Source organism: Ranitomeya imitator, chromosome 4 (assembly GCF_032444005.1).
Source record: "Ranitomeya imitator isolate aRanImi1 chromosome 4, aRanImi1.pri, whole genome shotgun sequence".
In the NCBI taxonomy this organism is placed as follows: domain Eukaryota; kingdom Metazoa; phylum Chordata; class Amphibia; order Anura; family Dendrobatidae; genus Ranitomeya; species Ranitomeya imitator.
The window spans coordinates 324101244-324116070 of NC_091285.1; the positions used below are offsets into that span (position 1 = coordinate 324101244).

The window sequence follows — 14827 nt, forward strand, 5'->3', positions numbered from 1 at the left end:
GTATTCCAGATGAGGAAGGGTAGAGGAGAATAATTGCTTCACATGATGTAGACTCTATGCTTCTTTTAATACATCCCAGAACTGTTTGTTTTTTTCTGCTGCATAACATTGTTGACTCATGTGCAGTCTTTGATCTATTAGTATATTCAAGTCTTTTTCACATGTGCTGTTGCTTAGTTCTATTCCTCCCATTCTGAAGATGTAAATTTTGTTTTTATTGCCCAAATGTAGAATCTTGCATTTATCCCTGTTAAATACCATTCTATTAGTTGCTGCCTATTGATCAAGCTTATATACGTCCTTCTGAATCCTTTCTCTGTCTTCACTTGTGTTAGCAATCCCTCCTAACTTTGCATCATCTGCAAATTTGAATGTGTCATGGAGACATAAGTAGGAGTCCATGGGTTGGATTCCGACCAGCTCCAGCTTAATAACTTACTAGGTATATGTTGGTAGAACCTGCTAAATTTGGCTGATTTAAAATGTAAAGTCATTAAAAAGTTTAGTAAAGATATAGTAAAGTTATAAAAGGAATTGTTTACACAAGTGGTGTGGTATATGCTTAATACTTCATTATTAAATGTGTTGATCAATCTTATGTTAAGATAAGTTAGCAATATCGTGGAGGTCTGACTGGGTTCTGCTCTGTCAGGAGTCGGTTGTAAACAGTGAGCAGAGACAGAACAGAGCAGCTCCTTTCACTCTGTAGTGGCCGCAGCTCTGGTTCAAGTCACTTTAATAAGAACTGAGCTGTGGTTCTCAGCAATCACTAATTCAAAGTTAACGCTCCATGTGCTGTTTCATACTCCTGATCAGATGAGGATTATTATACATTGGGGTTAGGATATCTTCAAAATGTCTTTGCTGGGCTGTAACCACTATGTATAGGTAAGTAACAAAAGGAAAAAGTGGTCAAGGCAGGACAGGGTGATGGGGCTGACTTACACTAGATCTTCAGAATTGAATAATTTTGGAATTTGGGATAATTTTCTGCAATAAAAAATGACAAAATCTAATATTTTTTATTTATTTAATTGGTTCTCTTGAGCTACTTTTATGACTTGAGTGAAAATCTGATGTCGTTTTAGAACAAATTTTTAGCAAAATATGGAAAATTATAAAGGGCTCTCAAAATTTCAAGCACCATTGTAGTTTATCACATATAGATGCTTGTGTTTGTAAGTTTATGGAAACAAAAATCCTTACAAGCATATTTCATAAAAACAAAATAAAATTTATTTAACAGCTAATTTTGGAAATGTTAAAGAAAACAAAACATTACAATATTTCATTTCAGTGCAAACCACCTTGGAGTATAATAATTTTACCTAGTTTTATATATATATATAACATTTTTAAAAAGTTACCAGTTGCGATTATCAAAAAGGCTAACAACAATTGAATTAAGGTGCAGAAACGTGACTGTTAATATTTTTTGTGAAACATACCCTGTTAGGAGACCTATAACATAATAAATATACAGAAGATACCAAAATTGTTCTTACACAAGTCGAATATTTCATTTTAAAAAATCATGAACTAAAAATGATTTAAAATGTATGTCACAGATTATTTACACAGAAAGTGAAAACAGACTTTTCATGTTCAGCAGTGAGTTCCAACCGAAGCAAATGTGGACATTTCACGACGTATAGTACTGAAAGGGGAAAGTTCTAGCTCTGTTGTATATTCATTGTCATTATCATCGCTGGTTGCAGTTGAGGACTTTTGAATGCATTCATCACAACAGCAACAACAGCATTCCATGAAAGCTCGGCTAAACGGCTTGCAAAGGCAAAACAGAAGGACAGGGGTAACACACGATTTAAAAAACAAAAGAAACTGACTGATCAGATGAAGAAGATCCAAGGTCTGCCTGGAGACACCAGTGGACATATAAGCCGTTACAATGTTACAGATATTTTCAGGGATTATACAAAAACCATACAAAATTGTTAGAGCAACTACTGTACAGTTCATTTGGCTCTCGAGCTGAATCTGACGTTTGTTACCTCTCGTACAGGCTTTCTCAGCTCTTCTGATCTTTCTTGCTGTCACCAAAGAACATGTAATTGTGAAAAGAGTGGGCAAACAAAAATAACAGCCAAAGTACCACCACAGTCTAGCGCCATCATAGGTAAGGGCTAAAACATAGATAGTATCAGGAAGATCTGTGGAAATCTTGACAACACATCGCTCACTGAAAGTGTTGACATTCACTGTCGACTCATCCTTGGTTAACTGCCGGAGGACAACTTCGGGCAACGCTAAAAGAAGCGCCCCCACCCATATAACAGCAAGCTTTGCCGTTGTTGATGTGCAATTTTCAATCATCTCATAGTACATCTGTACATTAGTGGCAGCACGGAAGCGGTCAATGCATAGGGCACACAATGTAAATGTAGTAACTCCAAGCGAGGCCACCTGAAAAAGAAGGAAAGATAAATGTCAACTTGCACCCACTGCAAATAAAGTATATTTATCTTATATTTAATTAAGAAACACAAAAATACAGTATCTTACATGATTATAAGGAAAAAGGCACCTATAGAGTCACGTTCAATCAGTATGTACGCTTGATTGTGTATATTTTGGACTGAAGGACATAGACACTCATAGTGGCCACCATACACAATAAAAAGAGTTCCCCTTTCAGAAAAGATTCCCTATAAGCTCCACCCCTTAGTGACGGAGCCAAATTTTTGAAATCTGACCAGTGTCACTTTATGTGTGTAACTCTGGAACACTTCAACAAATCCCAGTGATTTTTAGATTGTTTTTTCATGACACATTATATTTTATGATAATGGTAAATTTAGGTTGATAGGTTTTGTGTGTATTTATAAAAAATATCCGTAATTTGAGAAAAATGTAAAAAAAAAATAGCAATTGCCAAACTTTGAATGATTATCCCTTTAATCCAGATAGTCATATCACAGAAAAACCTTAATAAATAATATTTCCCATATGTCTGCTTTACATCAGCACCATTTGTAAAATGGTATTTTATTTTGTTAGCATTTTAGGAGGCTTAAAAATGTAGCAGTAATTTTTCATTTTTTTCAAGGAAATTTACAAAAAAATTTTTTTTAAGGACCTATCCATGTTTAAAGTGCCTTTAGTGGTCCCATATATTGGGAAACCCCCAAAAGTTATACCATTTTAAAAACAGCACCCCCGACATATTGAAAACTGATGTCAGGTAGTTTATTAACCCTTCAGATGCTTTTCAGGAATTAATGCAAAATGGCATGATAGAATGAAAATGTGCATTTTTACCACCTAAATGTCAGTAAATTCTGAACAGATTATTATAGAAGTCAGACTCTAAGGCCGCTATTTGGTCTTGAATTGCCATGGCAAACACCAGGACCACACAATCATGATCTGAGGGCACCAATTGGGATAAAGAGGAAGCCCCCACACTCTGTTAACCATTTAGAATGATGTAGTCACTATTGACAGCAACATCTAAGGGGTTAAACAGATTTGGACGGTGCAAACACTGATCGTGGCTGATGCAGCAAGTTGTCAGCTATAGTGCACAACCGACGGCTGCTGGATTGTCACCTGTATGGGGAGGCTATTCTCTTATATCTCAGGTCATTAAGGGGTTAATAGTACAGAAAACAAACTTAACTGTGCTTAATTCATCTTAACAGGGTCCAGTGCGGAGCTTCCGCTGTTCCTGATAGCTGTGACAATGTACAACCATTGAGCTTGGCAGCTTTGCTGCCAGCGCTGTTTACACCAGCACAGCACAGTAGCCTGCCGCTCTGTTGACATGATATGTTGACATGAGGTGGAGATGTAGCACTTGACCTGGGCAGAGTAAGTAAGGCTGTTTATTTTTTTCTTAAAGGGAACCTGTCATTTCTGATAATGCTATTAATCTACAGTCATTCTGAAGGTAAATAGTGTTATGAAGGTGCCTGATCGAGGGTCTGACAGTGGGACACCCAGGAGAATATTACCTTTATTTCTCTTAGGAGACACCAGCTTTCAGTCATGCAGGTGTGCCCAGGGCGAGATTACAGTCACTGTGTAAGTTCGCCTCAGAGCGCAGTGAAAGCCGACTCTACAGTGCATCAGTGCAAAGGATCATCCCTTTAATATACATATAGGAATAACAGGACATGCTCCACAATCTCCTACAGCTCATCACACGTTAAATGAAATGCATTCCAAACATTATGATTTGTCCCCAAGCTGCTCTGCAACCAGTGTTGATTATCTTTGGAAGGTTATAATTTTATCAAGCACCCAGTATCTCTGGATTTGACCTCCCATGAAGCTAATTATAAAAAGATGAATGCAGAAAAGATTCAGGGCCTTTTACATGTTGCAGATTTGCAGCTAAATTTTGCATTAGCTGCAATGTGAATACGATATCACAAATCTCCATAAGGAAAGTGTCCTGCACTGCGGCATTTTAAATATGCAGATTGTTGATTTAATGCGCGGATTTCACTCATTGTGTGCATTGAGTGAAATCCGCAACAGAATCTGCAAGTCATACTTGTGGTTGTAGATTCTGCATTGAATCTGGAAAAAAATCCACACAGCTTTGTCCATTTTGTGCATACCCCTACTGTAATTACCTGCACTATGCAAGTTAGGTTCTGACAAAGTTAAAGAAGTTGTCCACTACTTTGACAACTTCTCATTCCCAACGCTAGTCCCCGATAAAATAATAAAGCTTATACTCTCCTTCCATGCTGCAGTGTTTGAACTCGCTCTCCCCGGGCTCTCGTGCGGTGTTGTATCATGTGACCCCGGTGCCCAATCAGCGCTAGCATCACTGTCTCCATCTCCTGTCAAATTGAGCATGAAGTGGAAGTCAGAAATCAGCTCTAGCCTGGACCTCACCTTCATGTTCAATTTGTCTGAAGTCAGGGACAGTGAGGCCATTGCTGATTGGGCACAGGGGTCACGTGACACAACAACTCACGAGACCTCCGGGCAGAGTGAGTGCCAACATCGCGTGAACGGTGCTGGAACAGCAGGTGAGTATAGGCTTTATTATTTTATTGGGGTCAAACATTTAGATCTAGAAGGGGTTGTCCTGGTAGTGGACAAGCACTTTAAAGAATAAAGATTAGTAGTACTACTTATTAGGGGTAATAGTCCAGTGGCTCTGGCTGACGTGATGATGTGGGATATTAAGAGTAGTAGTCAGGTGGCTCTGACGGGATGATGTGGGATATTAGGGGTAGTAGTCTGGTGGCTCTGGCTGATGGGATGATGTGGGATATTAAGAGTAGTAGTCAGGTGGCTCTGACGGGATGATGTGGGATATTAGGGGTAGTAGTCTGGTGGCTCTGGCTGACGGGATGATGTGGGATATTAAGGGTAGTAATCCGGTGGCTCTGACAGGATGATGTGGGATATTAGGGGTAGTAATCCGGTGCCTCTGACGGGATGTTGTGGGATATTAGTTATGTTATTACCCTATACGTATTTCAGTTAAACCTCCTATCATATTTCTTTGTCAATGAATCAAAGTATTCTAAATATTACCATCTATGAGCACAAACCAACAATAATTTATCTTATTGCAGCGCCCCAGAGACCTGGTCGTTGCAGCATAGCGCTCTGCCGCTAAGGGGAGCAGCGGTACGTCTGATGGCACTAAAGAGTTATCCTGACCAGTAGAGTTGAGCGACCTTGACCTTTTTAGAGTCGAGCCGGGTTTTGCGAAACCCGACTATGTCCAAAGTCGGGTCGAGTGAAATCGGCCGATTATGACGTAAAGTCGGGATCGACCGAAACACGAAACCCAATGCAAGTCAATGGGGCAGCATAGTCGGCAGTGAGTGGGGGCCAGGAAAACACCTAGAGTGGCCATTTTAATGTCAAAACCATCCATTCTTCTTAATGAAGCTTGTCAAGCGTAATTTACCTTATAATAATTGGAAGGCATTTGAAATTGGGGGTCATTTGGCTAAAGTTGTGGGGGGTAGGGCTGGTTCAAGTAATTAGTGGGCCCAGGAAATCTGGACCACGTCACGGCAGTGGAGCAGGGAGAGGTAAGTATTTCAACTTTGCAAGTGCTGTGAACCTGAGCAAGCAGGGGGGGCCCACTCGTTGGCATTGGCACTGGCACAGGGCCCCTCAAAGTACAGCGGTGTGTTTGCACGGCGGGGGCGCCTCCCACCGGCAGCAACACTTTTGCGTACTATGAGAGGCCCTGTGCCAGTGACGTCGCCAACTAGTATTCCTCCCCCCACCTGATGAAGGAACCTGCACTTTCATCTGCACCTTCCTCTTTGTCCCCGTGTAAGGTGGTATGGTATGCGGGAAGAGCAACCTGACTTTCAGCAGGGTCACAATGTTGTTGTGTAGCGTGCACGGGGAATGTTGCGTTATGGGTCAATGTACCAGCAGACTCATCTATCACTGGCTGGGCAATGGGCACGATGAAGTGGAAACACAGATATAGGCCCAAAGAAGAAAGTGGGCTAAATGCAGTTCAAAATTGGTAACACAGGAATAACCAGGGGGCATTGCAGTGGAGGACAACTGGAATGAGAGGCTGACACAGAGAGTAGGGCCAAATCAGTAAGTAGTCGAAATGCAGTTCAAAATTGGCAACCGTAGTAAACAGGCGGCACAGCTTTGTTCAGTGGAGGAGAACAGCAAGGAGTGGCAGACACCGATAGTAGGCCCCAAACCAACTAGTACGCCAAATGCAGTTGTTCCATTTAACCACAATTTAATGAGAGCCTGAAGATAGAAGCTCAGGAAAGGCAACCTGGGGAACACCTTGGAGTGTAACACACCATCTCTCTCCACCCCATACCCATTTTGTATGGCCTAATGCAGTGTACTTTTCTACAACTACTAAACGAGAGTCGGAAGACCGAAGCAATGGCAAGGAAACCTGGGGAACACCTTAGAGTGTAACACACCCTCTCTCTACACCCCATACCCAATTTGAAGGCCTAATGCAGTGTAGTTTCCAAGAACTACTAAACGAGAGCCGGAAGATCGAAGCTCAGGAAAGGCAACCTGGGGAACACCTTGGAGTGTAACACACCCTCTCGCTACACCCCATACCCAATTTGAAGGCCTAATGCAGCGTAGTTTCCAACAACTACTAAACGAGAGCCGGAAGATCGAAGCTCAGGAAAGGCAACCTGGGGAACACCTTGGAGTGGAACACACCATCTCTCTACACCCCATACCCAATTTGAAGGCCTAATGCAGAGTAGTTTCCAAGAACTACTAAACGAGAGCCGGAAGATCGAAGCTCAGGAAAGGCAACCTGGGGAACACCTTGGAGTGTAACACAACGTCTCTCTACACGACGGAAGGGCTGATTCTTAGGAAGGAAGGCTGTTGGAAATAAGCATTGCGCGTCCGAGGGTGATTATATTCTTATTAGGTATATACTCACCCTCGGACGCGCCCTGCTTCTTTATTTGGAATGAATGTTTATTTGCAATGTGGTGTTGACTTTCTCTATTATTTTGGTAATTAATGATTTTATTATTTTCATTATTTTGCATCTTCTCGGCAATAATATAAAGAAGACGCGACAGGACAACACTCGGTGGATGCCATATGTGTGTTTTCAATTTAAAAAAACTTTCAGTTAACTACTTGCAGGAGAAAGTAATTGTAGCTGGTGGCCATTTTTAGTACTGTACCAGATTAGAGTTGTGTGTTTGTTTTTAATGTTAAAATGTCTGCATTTGATATCTCACCAGTATTTTCTTTTTTATAAGCAAAATACTTATTTTTATATTTTCTGATGTTGGTTCCAGGGGTACACGGCCAGCAGTGCCCTGGTCAGTGTAGTAGTAGTTGAAAGAATGGACCGCAGACAGGCATCGAAGGCCTAAAATAATAACACATGGCTGTAGGCAATTTTAAATTGGTTCCAGGGGTACACGGACAGCAGTGGTGTGGTCAGTGGAGGCCTAGTGGAAGGAGTGACCGCAGACAGGCATCGAAGGCCTAAAATAATAACACATGGCTGTAGGCAATTTTAAATTGGTTCCAGGGGTACACGGGCAGCAGTGACCTGGTCAGTGTAGTAGTAGTTGAAAGAATGGACCGCAGACAGGCATCGAAGGCCTAAAATAAAAAAATTGGGCTGGCTGTAGGCAATTTTAAATTGGTTCCAGGGGTACACGGGCAGCAGTGGTGTGGTCAGTGGAGGCCTAGTGGAAGGAGTGACCGCAGACAGGCATCGAAGGCCTAAAATAATAACACATGGCTGTAGGCAATTTTAAATTGGTTCCAGGGGTACACGGGCAGCAGTGACCTGGTCAGTGTAGTAGTAGTTGAAAAAATGGACCGCAGACAGGCATCGAATGCCTAAAATAATAACACATGGCTGTAGGCAATTTTAAATTGGTTACAGGGGTACACGGACAGCAGTGACCTGGTCAGTGTAGTAGTAGTTGAAAGAATGGACCGCAGACAGGCATCGAAGGCCTAAAATAAAAAAATTGGGCTGGCTGTAGGCAATTTTAAATTGGTTCCAGGGGTACACGGACAGCAGTGGTGTGGTCAGTGGAGGCCTAGTGGAAGGAGTGACCGCAGACAGGCATCGAAGGCCTAAAATAATAACACATGGCTGTAGGCAATTTTAAATTGGTTCCAGGGGTACACGGACAGCAGTGGTGTGGTCAGTGGAGGCCTAGTGGAAGGAGTGACCGCAGACAGGCATCGAAGGCCTAAAATAATAACACATGGCTGTAGGCAATTTTAAATTGGTTCCAGGGGTACACGGACAGCAGTGACCTGGTCAGTGTAGTAGTAGTTGAAAGAATGGACCGCAGACAGGCATCGAAGGCCTAAAATAAAAAAATTGGGCTGGCTGTAGGCAATTTTAAATTGGTTCCAGGGGTACACGGGCAGCAGTGGTGTGGTCAGTGGAGGCCTAGTGGAAGGAGTGACCGCAGACAGGCATCGAAGGCCTAAAATAATAACACATGGCTGTAGGCAATTTTAAATTGGTTCCAGGGGTACACGGACAGCAGTGGTGTGGTCAGTGGAGGCCTAGTGGAAGGAGTGACCGCAGACAGGCATCGAAGGCCTAAAATAATAACACATGGCTGTAGGCAATTTTAAATTGGTTCCAGGGGTACACGGACAGCAGTGACCTGGTCAGTGTAGTAGTAGTTGAAAGAATGGACCGCAGACAGGCATCGAAGGCCTAAAATAAAAAAATTGGGCTGGCTGTAGGCAATTTTAAATTGGTTCCAGGGGTACACGGACAGCAGTGGTGTGGTCAGTGGAGGCCTAGTGGAAGGAGTGACCGCAGACAGGCATCGAAGGCCTAAAATAATAACACATGGCTGTAGGCAATTTTAAATTGGTTCCAGGGGTACACGGACAGCAGTGGTGTGGTCAGTGGAGGCCTAGTGGAAGGAGTGACCGCAGACAGGCATCGAAGGCCTAAAATAATAACACATGGCTGTAGGCAATTTTAAATTGGTTCCAGGGGTACACGGACAGCAGTGACCTGGTCAGTGTAGTAGTAGTTGAAAGAATGGACCGCAGACAGGCATCAAAGGCCTAAAATAAAAAAATTGGGCTGGCTGTAGGCAATTTTAAATTGGTTCCAGGGGTACACGGGCAGCAGTGGTGTGGTCAGTGGAGGCCTAGTGGAAGGAGTGACCGCAGACAGGCATCGAAGGCCTAAAATAATAACACATGGCTGTAGGCAATTTTAAATTGGTTCCAGGGGTACACGGACAGCAGTGGTGTGGTCAGTGGAGGCCTAGTGGAAGGAGTGACCGCAGACAGGCATCGAAGGCCTAAAATAATAACACATGGCTGTAGGCAATTTTAAATTGGTTCCAGGGGTACACGGGCAGCAGTGACCTGGTCAGTGTAGTAGTAGTTGAAAAAATGGACCGCAGACAGGCATCGAATGCCTAAAATAATAACACATGGCTGTAGGCAATTTTAAATTGGTTCCAGGGGTACACGGGCAGCAGTGACCTGGTCAGTGTAGTAGTAGTTGAAAGAATGGACCGCAGACAGGCATCGAAGGCCTAAAATAAAAAAATTGGGCTGGCTGTAGGCAATTTTAAATTGGTTCCAGGGGTACACGGACAGCAGTGGTGTGGTCAGTGGAGGCCTAGTGGAAGGAGTGACCGCAGACAGGCATCGAAGGCCTAAAATAATAACACATGGCTGTAGGCAATTTTAAATTGGTTCCAGGGGTACACGGACAGCAGTGGTGTGGTCAGTGGAGGCCTAGTGGAAGGAGTGACCGCAGACAGGCATCGAAGGCCTAAAATAATAACACATGGCTGTAGGCAATTTTAAATTGGTTCCAGGGGTACACGGACAGCAGTGGTGTGGTCAGTGGAGGCCTAGTGGAAGGAGTGACCGCAGACAGGCATCGAAGGCCTAAAATAATAACACATGGCTGTAGGCAATTTTAAATTGGTTCCAGGGGTACACGGGCAGCAGTGACCTGGTCAGTGTAGTAGTAGTTGAAAGAATGGACCGCAGACAGGCATCGAAGGCCTAAAATAAAAAAATTGGGCTGGCTGTAGGCAATTTTAAATTGGTTCCAGGGGTACACGGGCAGCAGTGGTGTGGTCAGTGGAGGCCTAGTGGAAGGAGTGACCGCAGACAGGCATCGAAGGCCTAAAATAATAACACATGGCTGTAGGCAATTTTAAATTGGTTCCAGGGGTACACGGGCAGCAGTGACCTGGTCAGTGTAGTAGTAGTTGAAAAAATGGACCGCAGACAGGCATCGAATGCCTAAAATAATAACACATGGCTGTAGGCAATTTTAAATTGGTTACAGGGGTACACGGACAGCAGTGACCTGGTCAGTGTAGTAGTAGTTGAAAGAATGGACCGCAGACAGGCATCGAAGGCCTAAAATAAAAAAATTGGGCTGGCTGTAGGCAATTTTAAATTGGTTCCAGGGGTACACGGACAGCAGTGGTGTGGTCAGTGGAGGCCTAGTGGAAGGAGTGACCGCAGACAGGCATCGAAGGCCTAAAATAATAACACATGGCTGTAGGCAATTTTAAATTGGTTCCAGGGGTACACGGACAGCAGTGACCTGGTCAGTGTAGTAGTAGTTGAAAGAATGGACCGCAGACAGGCATCGAAGGCCTAAAATAAAAAAATTGGGCTGGCTGTAGGCAATTTTAAATTGGTTCCAGGGGTACACGGGCAGCAGTGACCTGGTCAGTGTAGTAGTAGTTGAAAGAATGGACCGCAGACAGGCTTAGAAGGCCTAACATAACAAACTTGGGCTGGCTGTAGGCACTTTTAAATTGGTTCCAGGGGTACACGGGCAGCAGTGGTCTGGTCAGTGGAAGTCTAGTGGAAGGAGTGACCGCAGACAGGCTTCCAAGGCCTAACATAACAAACTTGGGCTGGCTGTAGGCACTTTTAAATTGGTTCCAGGGGTACACGGGCAGCAGTGGTCTGGTCAGTGGAAGTCTAGTGGAAGGAGTGACCGCAGACAGGCTTCCAAGGCCTAACATAACAAACTTGGGCTGGCTGTAGGCACTTTTAAATTGGTTCCAGGGGTACACGGGCAGCAGTGGTCTGGTCAGTGGAAGTCTAGTGGAAGGAGTGACCGCAGACAGGCTTCCAAGGCCTAACATAACAAACTTGGGCTGGCTGTAGGCACTTTTAAATTGGTTCCAGGGGTACACGGGCAGCAGTGGTCTGGTCAGTGGAAGTCTAGTGGAAGGAGTGACCGCAGACAGGCTTCCAAGGCCTAACATAACAAACTTGGGCTGGCTGTAGGCACTTTTAAATTGGTTCCAGGGGTACACGGGCAGCAGTGGTCTGGTCAGTGGAAGTCTAGTGGAAGGAGTGACCGCAGACAGGCTTCGAAGGCCTAACATAACAAAATTGGGCTGGCTGTAGGCACTTTAAATTGGTTCCAGGGGTACATGGGCAGCAGTGTATGGTCAGTGGAAGTCTAGTGGAAGGAGTGACGGCAGACAGTCTTCGAAGGCCTAACATAACAAAATTGGGCTGACTGTAGGCACTTTTAAATTGGTTCCAGGGTAACACGGCCAGCAGTGGCCTGGTCAGTGTAGTAGTTGTAGAAAGAAGGGACCGCAGACAGGCTTCGAAGGCCTAACATAACAAAAATGTCAAAACAATGGTATTGTCAGTGCCAGGCATTGAAGGATGTCAGCGGCTAGACTACACATTGGTGAAGCTGTGAGAGATAATTTTGCTAGTGGTAGAGCACTGTTTGAGCTGGGGGGGGGAACTGTCTTGTGGCCGGCGGTACAGGCACAGGGCCCCTCATATTACAACGGTGTGTCTGACGTTGGGTGCGCACCACCACCGCCAGAGACACTTTATTGTACTATGAGGGACCCAGTGGCAGTGCCGTCGACCAAAAGCGGCCACACCCACCTCTTCAGACAAACAGCACTCTCAAGGGTCCAAGCGCAAAGTGGCGATAGCACGGCCCCGTGTGGGGAGTTTGGCCATTTCGTGAGGTGGAAACATGTCGTATGCTGGACAATCAGGTGAAGAAAATTACGAGATTGGAAAAGTCATTCAGAATAGTCCACAGGCAAGACCTTTTCATAGGAAAGCTAGGTGTCAGCCGGGCAGGGTGGGGCAAAAGATTTTGAAATCCAGTTGTGGTTCATTTTAATGAAGGTTAGATCATCTACATTTTGGGTAGCCAGACGAGTCCTTTTTTCTGTTAGTATTGAACCTGCAGCACTGAATACTCTTTCTGATAGGACACTAGCTGCCGGGCAAGCAAGCTCCTGCAATGCATATTCTGCCAATTCTGGCCAGGTGTCTAATTTGGATGCCCAGTAATCAAATGGGAATGACGGTTGAGGGAGAACGTCGATAAGGGATGAAAAATAGTTTGTAACCATACTGGACAAATGTTGTCTCCTGTCACTTTGAATTGATGCTGCAGTACCTGTCCTGTCTGCGGTCATAGAAAAATCACTCCACAACCTGGTCAGAAAACCCCTCTGTCCAACGCCACTTCTGATTTCTGCCCCTCTAACACCTCTGGTCTGCTGGCCCCTGGAGCTCGTGTGAGAACGATCACGGGCGCTGTGTGCAGGGAATGCCAGAAGCAAACGGTCAACAAGAGTTGATTGTTTTGTTGCTAATATTAGTTCCAAGTTCTCATGTGGCATAATATTTTGCAATTTGCCTTTATAGCGAGGATCAAGGAGGCAGGCCAACCAGTAATCGTCATCGTTCATCATTTTTGTAATGCGTGTGTCCCTTTTGAGGATACGCAAGGCATAATCCGCCATGTGGGCCAAAGTTCCCGTTGTCAAATCTGCGGTTGTGCTTGGTTGAGGGGCAGTTGCAGGCAAATCTACGTCACTTGTGTCCCTCAAAAAACCAGAACCCGGCCTTGCCACGCCACCAATTTCCCGTGCCCCCGGGAAAGCTTCCTCATTAAAAATATACTCATCCCCATCATCCTCCTCATCCTCCACCTCCTCTTCGCCCGGTACCTCGTCATGTACACTGCCCTGACCAGACAATCGCTGACTGTCATCAAGGCTTTCCTCTTCCTCTGGTGCAGACGCCTGATCCTTTATGTGCGTCAAACTTTGCATCAGCAGACGCATTAGGGGGATGCTCATGCTTATTATGGCGTTGTCTGCACTAACCAGCCGTGTGCATTCCTCAAAACACTGAAGGACTTGACACATGTCTTGAATCTTCGACCACTGCACACCTGACAACTCCATGTCTGCCATCCTACTGCCTGCCCGTGTATGTGTATCCTCCCACAAAAACATAACAGCCCGCCTCTGTTCGCACAGTCTCTGAAGCATGTGCAGTGTTGAGTTCCACCTTGTTGCAACATCTATGATTAGGCGATGCTGGGGAAGGTTCAAAGAACGCTGATAGGTCTGCATACGGCTGGAGTGTACAGGCGAACGGCGGATATGTGCGCAAAGTCCACGCACTTTGAGGAGCAGGTCGGATAACCCCGGATAACTTTTCAGGAAGCACTGCACCACCAGGTTTAAGGTGTGAGCCAGGCAAGGAATGTGTTTCAGTTGGGAAAGGGAGATGGCAGCCATGAAATTCCTTCCGTTATCACTCACTACCTTGCCTGCCTCAAGATCTACAGTGCCCAGCCACGACTGCGTTTCTTGCTGCAAGAACTCGGACAGAACTTCCGCGGTGTGTCTATTGTCGCCCAAACACTTCATAGCCAATACAGCCTGCTGACGTATGCCAGTAGCTGCCCCATAATGGGAGACCTGGTGTGCAACAGTGGCAGGTGCGGATGGAGTGTTTGTGCGACTGCGGTCTGTGGACGAGCTCTTGCTTCTGCAGGAGGACGAGGAGGAGGAGGAGGAGGGGGTGCGAACGGCTACAGACAACTGTTTACTAGACCGTGGGCTAGGCAGAACTGTCCCAAACTTGCTGTCCCCTGTGGACCCTGAATCCACCACATTTACCCAGTGTGCCGTGATGGACACGTAACGTCCCTGGCCATGCCTACTGGTCCATGCATCTGTTGTCAGGTGCACCTTTGTGCTCACAGATTGCCTGAGTGCATGGACGATGCGCTCTTTAACATGCTGGTGGAGGGCTGGGATGGCTTTTCTGGAAAAAAAGTGTCGACTGGGTAGCTCGTAGCGTGGTACAGCGTAGTCCATCAGGTCTTTGAAAGCTTCGCTTTCAACTAACCGGTAGGGCATCATCTCTAACGAGATTAGTCTAGCTATGTGGGCGTTCAAACCCTGTGTACGCGGATGCGAGGCTAAGTATTTCCTTTTTCTAACCATAGTCTCATGTAGGGTGAGCTGGACTGGAGAGCTGGAGATCGTGGAACTAGCGGGGGTGCCGGTGGACATGGCAGACT

At 45.2% G+C, this 14827-nt stretch overlaps 1 protein-coding gene across 1 annotated transcript in view; it reads right to left on the reverse strand.

Moving 5' to 3' along the window:
• Positions 1 to 1213: 1213 nt before the first annotated feature.
• GPR37 (G protein-coupled receptor 37) overlaps positions 1214 to 14827 on the reverse strand; it is a 130619-nt gene continuing 117005 nt past the window's right edge. Inside the window, exon 2 of the mRNA XM_069764909.1 lies at positions 1214 to 2424. Within this exon, the coding sequence (XP_069621010.1) occupies positions 1606 to 2424 (819 nt within the window). The 3' untranslated portion in view covers positions 1214 to 1605. The remainder of the gene's footprint in view (positions 2425 to 14827) is intronic.